The sequence below is a fragment of the Ammodytes marinus genome (genome assembly GCF_949987685.1).
Source record: "Ammodytes marinus genome assembly, chromosome: 1".
In the NCBI taxonomy this organism is placed as follows: domain Eukaryota; kingdom Metazoa; phylum Chordata; class Actinopteri; order Uranoscopiformes; family Ammodytidae; genus Ammodytes; species Ammodytes marinus.
In genome coordinates this window covers 26771922-26789355 of record NC_137230.1, presented here as the reverse complement: position 1 = coordinate 26789355, position 17434 = coordinate 26771922, and the positions used below count along the sequence as shown (strand labels likewise).

The following is a 17434-nucleotide window of genomic DNA, read 5'->3' as shown; positions in this document are numbered from 1 at the left end:
CGTCCTCTGTAAGGTTACAAAACAAAGGCGACTTCAAGGAACTCAACAGAAATGCAGCAAATATTCCAGTTGAAAAAGATGAGCACAAGAGTGGTAATCGAATCCCAGGACGCCTTTCTACTAGGACAAAACAATACTGATTTATAATAAGCTCAATAGGTTTCAATGTGTACAATCGTCATCAAAGTGAGCCAGCTCACCATTTCAGAGGTTTTGTGTTCAGTCCAACACATGAAAGTTACTTATTGTTTTTGTCCCCGTGCTGTGTTCGAAGAGTTTAACGTCAACAATGTCCACAGAAGAACTGAAGCTGATCCAAATAAGGCATCAAGACATTAGTACAAAAAATAAACCGGTAACTCTGCTAGCAAAACATTTTACAAAAGGCTGACTGAGCAGCATTTTGTTCTCAGAAGAAACGTTACAAAACTACAAAAAAAAAAATATTTCATTGTAAAGGGTGATGCCTCAGAGACCTTCGCATTCTGTCTCATTCCTTTTCGGCATGGGACGTCAGTCAGTCAGTGTGTCACTGTCTCCTTATTTTCCTAAGTTTTTCCTCCTCTTTGATTACATTTGAGTCAAATTAAAAAACAAAATTAAGACACATTTTGTCCATAGTGTGTGTCTAGCTCAGAAAGAATACCAGATTCTACACTTCCCATAATGCAACTGAAAAGCATCTTTCATCAGACCCTCCCTGTCAATACAAACCTACATGTTTTAAACTACACATCCCCAGTCTGTTACCCAGACTTTCTGTTGAAGTCTCCAACTTTAAGTCGAGACAACAAAGTAATTGCTATTACGCTCGACTAAGGTCCTCCAGAGCCACAGAAGATAAAGTGGGTCCACATTTATCAAGTGTCCGATAAGTGGTGCTATTTCTGGGCCTTTAGGGGTAACAGCATTTTATCAGTTTTCTTCAGCGAGGAAATCGCTCCTATCTCAGCTGATATGTGGGAGAGCTTTAGAGGTGTTTAACTTGTTCATTAAAAGATAGCATTTTGACCAAAGGTTTCTGTGACTGAACTCTTGTGGAATACAAAAGAACACATCCAGCCCCGATATGAATCAATGAATAATACTGCACAACACAGGCAAGATGCAGCACCAGCATAGGCATCGTAAACCAATTTGATTGGATAGGGCTGACTTGGCTAATTTCACCGAGCAGCTGAGTCAAATTTTCTGACCTTTCAGTTTTTTAGAAAGATTAATTATTTAGACCATGTGAGAGGCTTGCCAATGTTCACTTAAAGCCTACTGTGCAGATGGCTTACTGATGTTGATTTAACTTATGTCTATCTATAATTTTGGCTTAATCATTTTGCCCACATCACCTTTGCCTCTACAAATAAAATAAATAACGTGGTGTTAATTGCCTTCAACATGCTGCAAGTAAGTCCTATACCTAGAGGTAGCACTGGTTTAACTTTTAGTTTTTTACTCTGGATTCTGTGAATAAATACAGACTACGCCGGACAGCCACATGCCTTTGATCTCTATACCTACATACTGTACCTGCTGAGCTGGACAACAGTCACACTGTTGCCTCCCGTCAAAACACTTTTAAATACCTTGATGAGTAAATTGGCCTCTTAAGAGTCATTACACTACTTCTTAAAATGACCAACATTAATATTGGTCCTGAAACTGATAACACATCTGTTAAGCAATTATTGCTTGACATTGATAATCTGATTTAACATCCATACTCCCGTAGTTCTTTATCAAAACATTAGTCAAAAACCTCTGTCCCCAAACTGTTAACTGCCTAAACTGACCTCTACAGAACCTGTTCAGAGCCACAGACACATAATCCAATAAAGGCAGAGGGACGAACATCAATAAATCAGTGTTCATTCAATGAAATGTCCTGAGCTTGAGATGCCTCTGATGTTTCACTGGAGTCCTGGTTGAGATTGATGTTGGTGACCAGCGCGGAGGCCTGCTCCATCAGCTGGGCCAGGTAACTGTCTTCAGTCATCTCCTCTGGGGACAGAGCCAGGCCTGAAGCTGCTAAGGACACCTGGGCGTTGGGCTCCGAGAAGTTCTCTGTGGAGGCTGTAGAGAATAGTGCACCTGTGACCTGTGGCTGCATCTCATTCTTTCCCTGATCTTGTGGTAAGGGACATTCTGCTGTGATGAATGCTTGGCTCTCCGGGGGCCGGTAAGGTGGAGGCCCCATTAGCGGGGAGTCTTCGGGAGTGAGAGGGGCCTGGCTGTGAATGATGACAGGGTCTGGAGAAGGAAGTGGAGCGTCCTCTTCAGCAGCATAGAGCTCCCTGGGGTCCTTGGAAGGGCTCTGGTCTGGGGAAATGGAGTCAGGCTGCTGGGAGATGATGTGGAGGCTCAGACCGGCTTTGGCTGAGGACGGCTTCCCACTAGAGGGATAGACCGGACTCAACAGCACGGGCAGCTCCTGGCCCAATGGCTTACGAGGCAACTCCTCGGGTTTCCCTGGGAACATAAACAGGTGCATAAAACAAAATGTCAAGAATATAAAGCACTGGGGGGCACTTGTGATGTAGTGGTTTGAGTGCCAGCCCACAGAGGCTCAGTCCTCAGAAGCAGCAGACCACAGGTTCGAATCCGGTCTGTGGTCATTCTCTGCATGTCATTCCCCTCTGTGCCCCATTTCATCTAGGGCTGTGTCAAAAAATCGATATGGCGATATATCGCGATACTTAGTTTTGCGATATCAGTATTTTTTAAATTAATTTCTTATTTATTTTTATTTTATTTTTTGCTTTTCAAGGCCTTATTGACAGTGCAGAGAGACATATATGAAATGGGGCAGAGAGGGAATGAAATGCAGAGAACAACCATGGGTCAGATTCAAACCCAGGTCTGCTGTCAGGCCTGAGCCTCTAGGATACTGACTATTGAAGTTAGATCAATTTTGTTTATAAGAATACTTAAGATTCACTGTGTCAGAAAAGCACACCGATGTGTTTTCATTTTGAGTGTGTCCTGTACAGTTAGTACAAGAGTGAATTGGATTTGTTATTTTGATGTTAACTTGATCATTTGCCAAAACCAAAAAAAAAGAAGAAAAATAGTAAAGGAAGTTGTGAATGAAATAGTTTTGACTTCATTTGTCTGTGCAATTATCAATATATTGTGCTGTTATGTTTGACAAGGCAACTTGTTTATGGAATATCGCAATATATCGTGATATATCAAGATACGCAATATATCGTACCGTGACCAGTGTATCGTGATACGTATCGTATCGCGAAGTCCTTGACGATACCCAGCCCTAATTTCATCTCTGTCTCTACAAACTGTCTAATAAAACCATAAAAATGCCCCAAAAATAATCTAAAAAAAAAAGAACATAAAGCATGGGCTTTTGTAGTTGAGACAATATTGAAGAGTGTTGGTGCAGCTGTGTTTACCTGGAGGAGGACGGTCCAGTTTCATTTTCCTCAGTTCAGTCATGGAGAGCTGAAGCTGCTCGATGATGACGTCATCGCTGTTAAAGAACGTCTCGGCGATCCGCTCCTGAAGGAACTCTCTGAGATCCTCCAGAGACATCTTCAACAGGCGCTCTGCATGCACACACACACACACACACACACACACACACACACACACACACACACACACACACACACACACACACACACACACACACACACACACACAACTTTGAATGTTAAAGCCATACAAACAATCTGCGGTGTATGAATGAAATGTGAGTATAGAATCTAAATACTTTTTGGAAGCGACTAAAATGTTTCCATGTTACAGAATATTGGTGTAATACAAGTGTTGATTACAAAAGGCTAGTTCAAGTACTCACTTTCAATTGCAATATTTTAAATCCGACAATTTCCGATTTTAATCCTAAAATAGTTTTTTTAAGGAACAATTCCGACAAATTAAAAAGGGGCAAGCGTATTTGCTAGTGCTTCTAAACCCTTTAGTGGAGTTAACTTTCAACCAACAGCTGGAGTAGAAAATTATTTATCTGAATGTGGTGAACTGTCTGTCAGTCATCTGCTTACTCTTGTATATCCTCAGGATGGTGTAAGACATGGCAGTGAGAATCCTGTCTCCCTCCAGGATGAAAATGTCCCACAGGCGAAGGGTCAGCGTGAACGGAGTCTGCAAAATGACACAAAAAAACAAAACAAAAACACAAGCGTCACCGTCTCACTGTCGCTTGAATGAATTTATGGCTGCAGTTTGACGTACAGTATATATCTGCAGCTCTCTTCCTGGCCGGAGTCAGGAGGTTTGTTTGGTTGTGTCCCAGACCTCAGAGGCCCACAGGCCCCTCCGAGCAGAGCAGCTCAGCGGGTAGGAGAAGTGCTGACAGCGGCCCACTCCTGCCAGACCCCCAACCACAGGATTGTGGGCACATGCACGGAGGAGAGACTAATAGCAGTTTAGCTTAACAGCTCTTAATGCTCTATTCTAATGCAATGGATGTCCCAGACCTCAAATATCACCAGGGATTTTTTTTATGCTGAAATCACGTAAAATTATCCTTAAAAAACTGACAAAAAATGTTTTGGAAGTAATCTTGGCAATCACATTCCAGAGGTCTCCTGTCACTCAAATAGTCTGGCCACTAGTGTGAAACTTTTGGTTGAGGAAGTGCCTGTAGGCAGAAGTCGCTTCTTGCTAATGTTGACTCTCTACACAGATATGTTATGCAAACTGACAATGAATTCTCCTCCTGGATTTTTTCTGAGGACATCTTTTTCAGCATGTTTTCATGATCTGGATATTATTTGAATCACAGGCGTAATGTAACTGGTTCACTGGAACCAAACTGACACTTATTTACACATAAATGCATCCGTTTGATAAATGGAAATTTCAAAATGAAGTAATGATCAAAATATGAAACTTTACTTTAATTAAAGGTTACTTTAAAAGCTACTTGACAGGCAGAAATATAAGGCTTTGTGTAGCTCTCCGGTAAATACAGCAGTCAGGTAAAGCCTTTGTGAGTTAAGCATCGTTATCTCCCGATAATGAGATAATTAAATAAGATGACAGGCCTGACAAGCTGCTCTGGGCTTCAGTCCAATTGTTGTTGCCTTCAATGTGATGTAATTTGTTATTAACTGGAAGGACGAGATACAGAGTGTGATAGGAGGTGGATGAAGAACAGGCTCCTTACCCTGTCAATAAAACACTGTAGGAACCATTTAGTGCTGTAAATCCCCGCAGACATCTGCTCTCGGTCCTGGAAGGGGGATAAAGATAGAGAGAACAAGAGAGGAGAGAGAGAGAGAGAGAGAGAGAGAGAGAATCAGGAAGTGTCAGGAAGGTGTCAAACTGCATGGAAATCACATTAAGAATGTTTCCTCGCGCCTCATTTTCTGTCGTGAAACTCACCAGATGTTTCTTCAGCTTGGGGATGAGTTTGGAAATAATCTGGTCATGATGTGCCTGGAATCGCTGAAGTTTGGGGAACCCGGGAACAAACAATCCTTAAAGAGGAGGAAAGGAGAGAGCAGAGAGGGCCCCTTTTTTAATCCCACTAAATACTAAAGACCAAATCACGCTGGACAAGCAGCACACAGACTGTAATCGGCACCATCTGCACCAGTGGTCAAACAGAGGGGAAGGCAACTCCAACAAGCATTAGATTTTTTCTTAGCAGCACTTAATCTTTAAAAAAAAGAGTCAGATTTTTAATTTCATGTTCAGGTCAGTTTTGCTGTGAGGTCTCACCATGCATGCCGTGTTTGTGATTGGTCAGCAGCTGTGACAGGGCCCAGAAGGCGTCTTCCTCGTTCATGTACATGAGCAGCAGGGCGGCGATCTGACTCATCCCCTGGCAGTAGCTCACTTCCTGCAGGCAATGGGACAAAATGAAAAAGACTGCGGCAGGACCTTTATACTCCTGAATTGGCCTGGCTTTTTTTGTTTTGGCGCACAGTGGCACAGGACCATTAGCTAGTAGAAATCTCATCAAATTTAAACGTAGGCCTACAGAGTGGACAACCATCAATCTGCAGAAGAGGCACTGTAGCAAAACAACTATGATGTGTTACTCCTGAATGATTCTGTACCACCATGTACGTACTGTAGCATAGGGTGATGCTAACGTTAGCAAAACACATGAGTGTGTTTTTTTTGCTTTTGCTTTACTGATGTTGTTAATCCACCTTTGCTCCGACATTTTCAGTTAATGTTACATTCGGTAGAAGCCCAGAGGTAAAAGTGCTGCATGAAAACAAAGTTGTGGGCGGCAGCTTCTGGGAGCAGTCTGGTTATCAGATACATTTTATCAGCAGGCTTTTCATATCATAAAAACACTGTGGCAGTATGGACTGAATCTCTAATAGGGGAAAAAAAAAAGTTTTGGCTTTGCTGTGCAAGAAAAGGAAATTCCAGATCCTTATCAGTTAAACTGAGTTAAACCAGTATTTTAAGTGTTTCACGTGATGATGGAAAAACAGCCACTTACTGTGTTGTAGACTGAATATGCAGAAAGAACATGGAAAAGAGACTGCTGTCTGTAGAGAGGAAAGGATCCAAAGAAAGAGAAGGGGAGAAAATGCGTATTCACTGTCAATTCTTGACAATAATTTGTGCCCATCAGGCTATACTACCTGCCATTTTTCAGGATTGTCCACGTCTAGAGAGATGCATTCTAAGTATTAGTGAATATATAAAAGTATATCATTTCCCAACGCAACCTAAAACATGTGCACAATGGAAGCTGGTATACAGTCTTCTATATAGGATTCCCTGTGTATTGACAAATAGTGAATAAGTGTCAGATACAGCAGGAGATACTGCGATTCTCACTCTGCACTGGACTGGCTTTACAAACAGACCAACTCTCTGACTGAAACACAGTGACTGAGTGGGAATTCTATCAAAGAAGAAGAGAAAACACACAAAAAAAATAGGAGAGGAAAACACAGAAACAACACAACACAAAACACATAACACCATCTAAGAGAACCCAGCTCTACAGCACTTACACTGCTCTCCACACTATCACTATAAAAGCTTCACTTTTTGCAGGACTTATGAACTCCTGTTAAATATTGAAACGTTCTTCTGCGGCCCCAGACTTTTCCACTGCCGCTCCCGAACAGGTCTGCGGTCCATTAAACTGTCAGTGACATCATCACTCTGTGACTGGATCGGGTTCCACACATACCCAACCCCACCCAGAACACAGCATGCCCACCTCTACCACTCACCCACCAGTTCCCATGGAGGTCAAACATCTAGGTTTCTACCACAGTGTATATGTTTTTTTAACCAGCGCATAAGAAAACTGATGAAATATGCAACCTGGAAACAAACATCCCAAAATTGCACAATGTGGCCAATAGTATGCGGACAACCCACCATGTCATTCCACAACCTGTGGTCATTAATCTGCTGTATTTGAATTTCTGTTACGTTATAACTCGAACCTTTCTGTTGACAAAACAGAGCAATCGAGGAAAGGTTGAAAATAAAGGTTTTCATAAAAGTGAGTCAGAACTGCTCACCCTAATGGTAGAATCAATTACAGATGGAGATATGGGAATTAAAATGCGCTGCATGTGAACACTGTGAAACGTACTTGACTCCAAAGCGGTCCATGAACATGATATGTTTTCGAAAGGTCCTGTTGATGTCCAGGTCAATCTGTTTGATCTCAGCCGAGTACACTCTGGCCTGCTCCTTCATTCTCTGAGAGGAAACAAAGAGCGTAGTCATAAACGAGGACCGGACACGTAGCTAAGAAAAGTGTTCTAATGACTGACAAGAAAAAAACAGGTTAAAAGGTAAGCAGTTCAAATAGTGAACATTGATAGAAGAAATTATCTGTTTAAAAATCAATACCTAAGATCACTTTCCAGAAATGCTTAGTCTTCATATATTTCCTTTCTGTATCTTTACACATCAAACATTTTTTTTTACTATTACTTCAAATAATTTGACTATTTTCGTGAATGGGTAATAAACTGATGCAGTTCAATATTTTCATTCTTTTACTTTTTTTCAATCCATACTATGAATAATATGCCACAATGTTTACAAAATATATTTTTCTAAAGTGGTTGATTTAATAATCTACATATCTCCATTACAATTCCATCTGTTTGTTGTCCCCTCACCAACCTAATCCAATCCACTTTGGTTAAAAGCCCTCGTCTATCCTTAGGCGTAAGTATTGTTAATGTGGCTGGGTGTAAAGTACGGACGGTTGTGAGGCCTGAGAGGATAAATGCATGTCATTTCAGGCAGAGATGAGTTTGCCATCTGCCAGGCAAGCTTGACATTAAATAATACTTAAGCCTTAGCTGACTACAGGAAAGACGGCCAACAAGAGTTTTTCCACAAATATATGACTTTAACATTTAAACTGGAAATAAAATATGTATAATCGATATTGGAGTAAAATAAAATCTGATAACAATACACTGACCTGTGGTTATTTTTTTTAAAATGAAACAACTGAAAAACAAATCTCAACACGGACCCCTCGGATGTTATTGTAAAATAGTTGTGAGTGTGGTGTTTTACAGTTAAAAAAAATAAAACTTGTGTGAGAGCCTATTATAGAAATGCTGTGTACTAAATTACCTAAAATACACGTTTTACATATTTGTGTTAATATTTCTTGATACCTATCGTCCAACAAGTCACACATAGTATATGCATACCTCATATTTGCCTTCGTTTTCCTTCTTATTCTTCTCCACGTCCAGCATCAGTGCCCAGGCCCGGCCTCTGAGCTGCAGGGGAATGCCCTTGTAAACCCGTTTCACCATCTGACAGCAGAGAGCAGAGGAAAACTTGAAAACCAGGTAAATTAAAAAAAAGACAGACAGTGGCTGTGGAGTGTGAGTCACCGGAAAGTTTAACCGCCAACAGTCCACCTACGAGAACATTCACAGGGACAAAGCTAAACGTTTTTTTTTTTTTTCATTTCAAACATTCAGTGGGCATAGATTAAAGGCAAGGCAAGGCAAGGCAAGTTTATTTATATAGCACAATTCAGACACAAGGCCACTCAAAGTAAAGCAGGTTTTGCATGAATGTGTGCAGAAAGGGTTCAAGTAATCAAGGAATTATCACAGTGGTTTGTTTACCTGAATAGGTTAGATGGGTTTAAAACGTCCTGATATGAGACCTTTTTAGTGGTTTCTTACTTACACGCAAATTACCCAAATATTTGTGAGCTATGCTTGGGCAAACACAGAGAAAGCCTGTCTACTGTATCTTCTTGGTCTTCAGATTCTTATTCTGAGGAACATCTTTAGGAACACAACTGCGCAGTTAGCCCAGTGATGATTTTCCCTCGCCAAACATCTTAGTTTGACTCATATTTTAGGGATTACTTAAAAAGCTCTGATCTAGTTATTCAGAGCGAGTAAGCATGTGGGAACTCAGTTTATCACAACAGTAAACAGTTTTTTTGGAATTCAACATTGTGGTGATTCATTCTGTGAGCTCGCGGTTACACAAGTCTTGTCGACCACATAGAGGCCAGCGCCCACTTAACATACTTGCTTGCAATTTGTCTTAAATCTTCAGCAACAAGAAGTAATTTTGAAATGAAAAAATAATAGAGCATGTTTTCAGTCTGGCGTGTGTGGGCTGTGTTACTCACCCGCTCGCTGTTCTTATATTTATCCCACTTCTTCACCATCTTCAGCCACTTCTCTGCTCTCTCTATCTCCAGCTGCTTCCGCTATGAAGGAGACAGGAGCTGGTGAACATGTGCACGACTGACAACCAGCACTTTCTTGCTACTTTAAGTGCAGTCCGCTCATAGTGGACAAAGACAAACACAAGCTGTTATGAATCAGCAATGTGGCTCTTAGATCTTGAGCTCTGTGGCATTTCTTTCTTTACCTTTTCTTCATGTACAGTCGGGGCTGGCAGTTCCTCCTCGCTGAATAAAAATAAAGAAAAAAAATATCAGGGTAAAACGTAACAATGATCACTCCATAGCTTTGCAAACTGTAAGTTAACTAATGCATTAATGTTAAAAGAATAAAAAGATCAGACTTACTGCATGAAGCCAAAGCGGTCAATGACTTTATAGATATTGTAGTCAGCATCTTCCCAGGGGTCAATCTCCACCCCACCCTGCCGGCCCTGCAGACACAAACACACAAATAAACATACTTTTAGATACAAACAGAAAGTAGGTAAGCACACAGTACATTTATATTGTGCTCAAATGACCCTTTTCAGCCTTAGTTTAACTTAGGCTCAGTTGTACTTTGAGCTTAGTGTTAGCATGCTAAATATTGAGGTTATGTACAATGGGCATGTGTACTTATGTTATCCCTTTGTTAAGGCTATGTAACATTTTGACAATAATGCTAAATGCAGATAGCGGGCTAACTTACTTCACAATGATTACCTATTTATAATTTGTCTGTTGATGGGAAATTGGTCATAGTTTTAGAGCAGTCTTGTCATGAATCATTGTATTGTAAATGTTCACGAGATACAAAGAAGGATTGGATTCATCCTCGCAATGAATGTCTGACCCAAAATGCATGGCAATCCAGTCAATAGTAGTCAAGATAAATTGGCCAAAGTTGTGGAATGACCAAACAACTGACAATGCCCCCCTATGGGCCTACGCTCCTAGAGTGGCTACACTGTGATAGGAATTTCAATGACACATATGCATTTGCATGCACATACACTGGCAAGGCTGCACAAAACATGCACACACAAACTCAGACACTGAAAAGTGTCCTTAAGCAAGTAACCACGTACAGTGAAACAGTCCAACCCAGACATATCTCAGAATCTGCATTAACCCCGCTCAAAGTTTAGAAGTGATGTGTGTATCATGGAAAATCCATTTAGACTACAATCTGGTCCCAGTGTTGACATAACAGGAAGGGAACTAATCCTCCAACAGTCTGCTGCCTACAGTGGAGAGGCTTCTCACTTCGCTCTGAATAACGCTGCGGCTGGGTGGTTGGCTGCATGTCTGGAAGGCAGCCAATCAGCCGCCTGCTCACAGTGAGGGGAGAGAGGGTCAGTATGCACGCATGCACACACACACACACACACACACACACACACACACACACACACACACACACACACACACACACACACACACACACACACACACACACACACACACAAACGGTACGGCTTCTTCGTGGTTGAGTTGGCACTCTGAGCCTCGGAGGCACTGCTGATGTGATGTCAGCGTCACCAAAGTGAGAGGACTAAAAATACTTTCTCACTGAGGGGTTGTTTGGAGCGTTAAGGAGATCAGAGGCGTCATGCATATTTATTATTTAGATATGTTGTTCTGCTGATATAGGACAGATGATTTCAAAGACCAGAATTAACTTGTAGGACATCAAAGTGTCGTTTTTAATAAGTTAAAACTTTCGGCTTCGGTTTCAAACTCAGATGTTTCTCTATGGGATTGAATGGCTCCCCGGGCTGGGTTTCAAGCCTCGGTGTCTGTCATCAAATGTCAACATATAAGTTGTGTATGATAGACGTCAAAACACATGCACAGTGTTGTAGTCCAAGCCTTTAACATGTTTTGTATGTAAAAAATGACGTATTGAAAAAAAGCTCAAGAAAAAGCAAAGATCCAGTCCAACAACATAGATGAAGAAATATATTCACTATTCAGTTTCACTTTCGAACTGACAAGAATGTATTTCTTTCTAATGCGTGTGTTCAAGAGGAGAACGGGAGATTCAGTCAAAACATATTATGCACTGTGGCCTTTCATCTGAATAATAGGGAGCCAGTGATGTGTCAGGGCAAAAGAGGTGAAGTAAGGATAGCTTGGAGCATACAGTAGACCTTTGTGATCTTTTCCAGCCCTGCTCTACATCTCCGCACTGACTAAGCTGTATACTGTACAGTGTACTGTGGCCGGAAACCGCTACTGAAAACCCCAACTACCAGGACTTTAGCCAGCCTACCCCGGAGGTCAGTGTCAAGTCAATCGCTGCACAGTGTGTCACGGCTGCTGTTGCTATGGCTAGACAGGGCAAACCCCTTTCACACAACAACCCCCCGCCCACTCACTCAGCCACCCCTCTGCTTCAAACTGCTGAGCTAATTTTAACCTCTGGGCTGCCACCATCTCCATGTCCGCCCTCCCCTGCTCAACTCCAACGCATCCAATACTACAGTGACAGACATCTTGAGGATCATAGTTTTTTTTTGAAAATGTGTATCTATCCTGCATTATATAGGCCTATCCTGATTGTCCTGGGAAAAGATAATTTGATCATTGATTGGAGTAGTCATTGGGAAAAGAAATGGTGGCATATTTAATCGTTTCCATTTTTTTTTATTAACCAAGATGAGTCAGTTCAAGAGAATATTTCTTTAAATATTAGTTTCACTTTCAGTCGAATCAATATTTCATTCCTCAAATCACATCACACAACAGACAACAACATGTTATTATTACCAAACATGTTATCAAAGCACTTTGGGGGCATATTCACACCCACCCCCCACACCGCCCACACACACACATACATTCAAAGTGCATTGTTTTCCTCACATGCAGAAATGCACCAGACACAAACCACACAACACACATCTGAATTCACGCTTTCGTCCTCAGCATGAATGTTGCTTTCTTTAACCACAGAATCAACCACGTGTGAACTCTTCATCCTACGGAATAACAACACACACAAAACATACCACAGGAGATAATGTAGCAACACATATACCATCAGTGAAAATAATATTTATATAGTTTTTCTTAATGCCTTTGTCATGGGTACGCTCATCCAGGAACAACAGCTGGCGTAGTAAAAAGACTACCACTTTTGTCCAAAGGGGGTGCAGAATGAACACAAACGGGAAGTTCCTCAGAGTATTTTTAAATAAGTATAGTGCATGTACGGTATCCAACTGCTTCAAATACATCTGTGTTCTGTTTTTGAAGTATGCGACATGACGCATCCGGACCAAATAAAAAGACAGAGAGACTGTTCAGTGTGTCAGAAGCAAAACTCACCGTAGCATATTTCAAGATGATATCAGCACGTTCCTCTGCTATAAGAGTCTCAATGTCTTTCTTCATGTCAATATCTGCAGAGAGAGGAAGGAAGGAGGGAATAACTATATGAGCTGCAGCATAATAACAACAACAACAACAACAACAACAACAACTCAAAGTGACTCAGAACAATAAAAGCACAGCTGATAGATGTGGGTGGCTGATGGCCTCCAACCCAACAGCATGGAACGGAGAGCAAACTTTGCTTGTAATGACTTCAGTAGCCTATTCATTGGGGCAATTTCTTCTTCATGGAGTTAACACTAAAGAAACAGGCATTTGCTCAAATATACATCTGCAATTAGAGGAACAAAGTAGATGCTAAGGTACGCAATATGTTCTAATAAGGCTGTTGAATAGTGTACTGTGTCAGGTCAGAGTTTTAGAAAAACTGTTCAATTATTGTGCACTGTGGCTAAATGTAGAACCTCTTTGTTTCTTTCAGTGACTAATTAGGCACTTCATTTGGAGTGTGTCCCATCTAGTCAGTCTGAATGGGTTTAAATTAAGCTTTTAGAAGTTGAGACTGGCTCTGGGTTTTTGAAACATGCTAACTGGGCCAGTGCAAGGGTTGTTCTAATCCCAGAGTTTACAGAGAAGTGGCGATAGCCTGTTTGGTAGAGAAGTTTTCCGCTAGCTGGTCATACAATGCTGTAGTATAACTTATTGTAAGGCATGGTACGATATGGCACTGTGGGATATGATATCATAACTTTGACTGAGGGCCTCTTTTGTGTATTTTGTAACAATGCACGCGATCCAAGCTGGAGCCGGACATTTGCCGCTTAATCATCTCCAAACAAAGCTGCGAGGGATTTAATTCCGCTACGGATCTACACCAGTGGCGGGACCCGGAGTGGTAATCCGGACACGCAACGGGACACGCAAACCATCTGGATTAGGAATATCTCCAAGGCGGGATTATGCAATGAAAGTCTGTTATTCACGGCATACAGTGGGAACAAAGGACTGTGCGTTCTGAGCATACTAAAAGACGAGTTATGGGTTCACTTTTCATTTGCATTGGTCTGGTGTTTTGGTAAATCCCAAAGCATGAAAGTATAGCAGTGTGGTCCTATGAAGACACTGATGGTTCCTTTGTTGGTTTAATGGTTGTTAACTCCATAGACAGCATATGGTTTTGGAGTTGTGGGTGCGATTCATTCATACAGAGTAAACTTTATATATTGACATTGAGAAGTTTCTCCTCTAATGCCAAAAATCATCATTTCGTTGACGATGTGCCTGTTTTGATCGATGACAAATTCCACAGGGTTTCATCTAGGACAGTGTACAAGAGCCTCAGGTCCAGACTGTGACCCAGACTGTGAGTCTGAATGTGGGTTAACCAGGTTGAATAATTCAGTGAGGTGGAAGATGGTCTGTCTGCCTGTCTGCCATACGGTCTATGAAACAGTTAAAGCAAAGTGAATATGATGGTGGCGTCATCACCTGCACCTTCAGTCAGCTATCGTCTTTGCTAAGGTGAGCCTCCTTACCACACCAGACCAGATATACAGTACAAATAACAAATAATTTGACAAATTTACTGTTTTTCTACCATCATTTTCCATTTAAAAAGCATTCAGGAATCTCACCCAAAAATAAGTTAACTTTTTAGTGTACAGTTTTTGTGTCCCATGATGGTTTAAATGCTCCTGTATTTCAGAGACTCTTTTCCACCTTGAGTTGTATGCACCATATTTAAATAAGAATCAGAATGTCTACAGGTCACTGAGAAATTTGGATCTGGACATTTTTAAGATATTCACACAGAGACTTGAGGTATTTCAAACACTCACTGGATTTCCGTCCGGGAAGTCCGTCATCCAAGATTTAATGCATCATGATTTTTTGTAAAACTGTTCGATAAGAACAAAGTCGAATCCAACCGTGTTGTGCTGCGCCCCTGCAGAGCTTTGTGTAGAAAGGTTAAAGCTTAAATATGAGCTGTCATCTGAAGCATATGGCAGCGGCTGCATGTGGTCAGCACACTAAATCACAGTAGTGGAGCTCTGGCAGGAGTCCCAGGAAGAAGGTTCCAGGCCAAAACCGGGGGAGAGCAGAAAGACTGGACAGCAACTCTTCACTCTACCTGCCCAAGGACACTGGCTGTTTATGTACAAACTAAATGACCCTGCTGTTTATTAAACCCACTACATTACATGGAGACTTGGGGTTTGGGGCTTGAGTCAGATATTTGAGTGGGACCTCCTACCATAAAATGTATTTTTACCAATAATAATAACCAAATACCCAATTCTAAATTCTAATCTAACACATGGGGAAGTTGTCCACTAGATGTTCACTCAAAGTTTGATAGGAGTCTTGGCTATCTTAAGGCCCATTTACTAGGACTTCTGACCTGTTTAATGAAACGATAGAGTGCACAGGCACAGGTAGACTAACACATAGCTTACACTTATAGGGCAAACAAACTATTGGGAGTTGTCCCAATGCAATCATTTAAAAAAACACTTAGATTGACTTGAGACCACCAACCTTTGCTTTAACACAAAGGGTCTCCAATTAAACCTAGTATTTAACAGCATTTTTAATAATCTTGTAGGCTGAAATCATGACCTGATTGTTCAATATGTGGTAGGACAAAAACACAATTCTCTGGTTGCAGCTTTCCAAATGTAATTTTTGTTGCTTCCCAGTCTCCCATCACAGTGAACTGAGAATGCTGACCAAAACAAGAGATTGAGGGCAGCACCATTTTTTGTGTAATGTTGTCTAATAGGTCTACCTGTAAAGGTTTGCTCACGTCATGTTAAATTTGTAATCACAATTTTAAAAAATGACACCATATTTTCTTTTTTCACTTAGCAAAAATAAATAAAAAATGCTTCAATCTAGAATGCATAGAAAGTATTGACTGGTAGTAGCCTTTATTTTTTGTTCTTTGCTGAGCACATTTGCAGACAAGTTGTAGGCCTAATATGAGCTTTCTACAACAATTATTACACTTTCTACCACCGAGCCTATACAAATCAACATCAGCTGCAGTGAATGCCATTCAAGAAATAGGCTAATGTTTCACAACTCCAGTGTGTTATTTCAGTAGCAGCTCCACAGCAGGCCTGAGCTCTGCTTTCTGTCGCCTTCACTGTTCCCATCACAGGAACACATAATAGCCTACCTACGCTACTACGGCCATGAAAGCTGGAGGATGCTGATTTCGTAGCCATGCCGACGGTAGCCTATGGACACATTTGACTGAGATCCGGACCTAAATGACAGCTCAAAGTGTAATTGTAATGTTGGTAAACAAACATCTCAGTCTGCGGTGAGAATGAGCCGTGACACCGTGATTTATTAGAACGACGCTGCAGCCTCACGCCAGATGCTTTCATTCTAACGAGAATAATAAACAATAGCGGGGAAAAAAACGCTCAAATAGGCCTAAAAGGAAAAATATATAAAGCGGTTATTACTACCGTGTTTCTCCTGTGTAGTTCTACGCTATCCGTGCAGGAACACAGCTCCAGCTCCTCTGGGCATTCTCCGGTGAAAGTGCAGCTCCAGCAGAACAAACCACCGGGCTGACAACAAAAGCCTGCCTCCGTCAATCCATAGGTTACCATCAGACAGCGTACACACACTCTCTCTCACACACACACACACACACACACACACACACACACACACACAGGGTGCCGCAGACGTATGGGACAGAGCAGAGGATCTCCCGGTCCACGATCCAAGCAGCAACGGTGGGGGCGCACTGAGCAGGCGCCGCAGCGTGGCACCAGTCAGCCGTGTGTGTGTGAGAGAGCTGTGAGATCGGGCCTTAAAGACACAGGACCTCCAGAAGGAGCAGCTGCCTCCCGACACTTCACGCGACAATACGGAGGCTGATGGGGGCTTTCTCCTGCCGCCATCTGCTGGAGACACACGCTACTGCTCCGATCGGCACAGCACAAACAGAGATTTTACCTTATCTGGTGGCATTTAAACAGGATTTTCAATGACACATCAAGGTACTTCATATAGCCTAGTTGTCATTTCAATCATAGCACATGATCTTCATAAACAAACACTTTTCCCAGCTGTCATGGGAAGATACGTTTAATGTCCTATTTTATATCTTTAAAAATTAAATCCAGTCTTAGCAAATATTAACAGGAACCTTTTACTTGCTGTCCTTTTTTTGTTCTTAATTTTTTGTATTAGGTTAGGCCCTACAGCCGTTTCCTGATTGTTAAATTGTGATTTAGGCTACAAGGCTGTAATAAGTTTAGCCTACTGTCAACCAAGCTTTTTCTAGCCTGTGGCAATTGCAACTTTCCAAGTAACTAAACTAAGTTAGTTTGTTGTTGAATATTAAAGATAATCCAAGTGTTATACCAACTTGAAAATGGATCCAAAATTAAACCAATCATAAAAGCATAAACATTTTAACATCAGATACAACCTAAC

General features: G+C 41.4%; 1 protein-coding gene across 1 annotated transcript; it reads right to left on the bottom strand.

Annotated features, from left to right (window-relative positions):
• Nucleotides 1–1134: 1134 nt before the first annotated feature.
• On the bottom strand, nt 1135–16562 carry LOC307255962 (USP6 N-terminal-like protein). Its single transcript, XM_080034797.1, has 14 exons — nt 16453–16562; nt 12968–13041; nt 10001–10086; nt 9841–9880; nt 9596–9676; nt 8646–8753; nt 7559–7668; nt 6440–6488; nt 5701–5821; nt 5362–5456; nt 5144–5209; nt 4017–4116; nt 3405–3557; nt 1135–2463 (listed from the first exon to the last, which is right to left on the bottom strand). Exons 2-14 carry the CDS (start codon nt 13031–13033, stop codon nt 1856–1858), a joined length of 1683 nt encoding a protein of 560 aa, XP_079890923.1. The 5' UTR covers nt 13034–13041; nt 16453–16562; the 3' UTR covers nt 1135–1855.
• Between the last annotated feature and the right edge of the window lie 872 nt (nt 16563–17434).

Excerpts from the sequence above, each read along its gene's own strand:
- LOC307255962 (XM_080034797.1), bottom strand. The coding sequence starts at position 13,033 with ATGAAGAAAGACATTGAGACTCTTATAGCAGAGGAACGTGCTGATATC. Across the intron at positions 8,754-9,595 it reads AATATAAGAACAGCGAGCGG|ATGGTGAAACGGGTTTACAA; the intron begins GTGAGTAACACA and ends CTCTGCTGTCAG. Across the intron at positions 3,558-4,016 it reads CATCCTGAGGATATACAAGA|AGCGCCTGTTGAAGATGTCT; the intron begins GTAAGCAGATGA and ends GTGTGCATGCAG.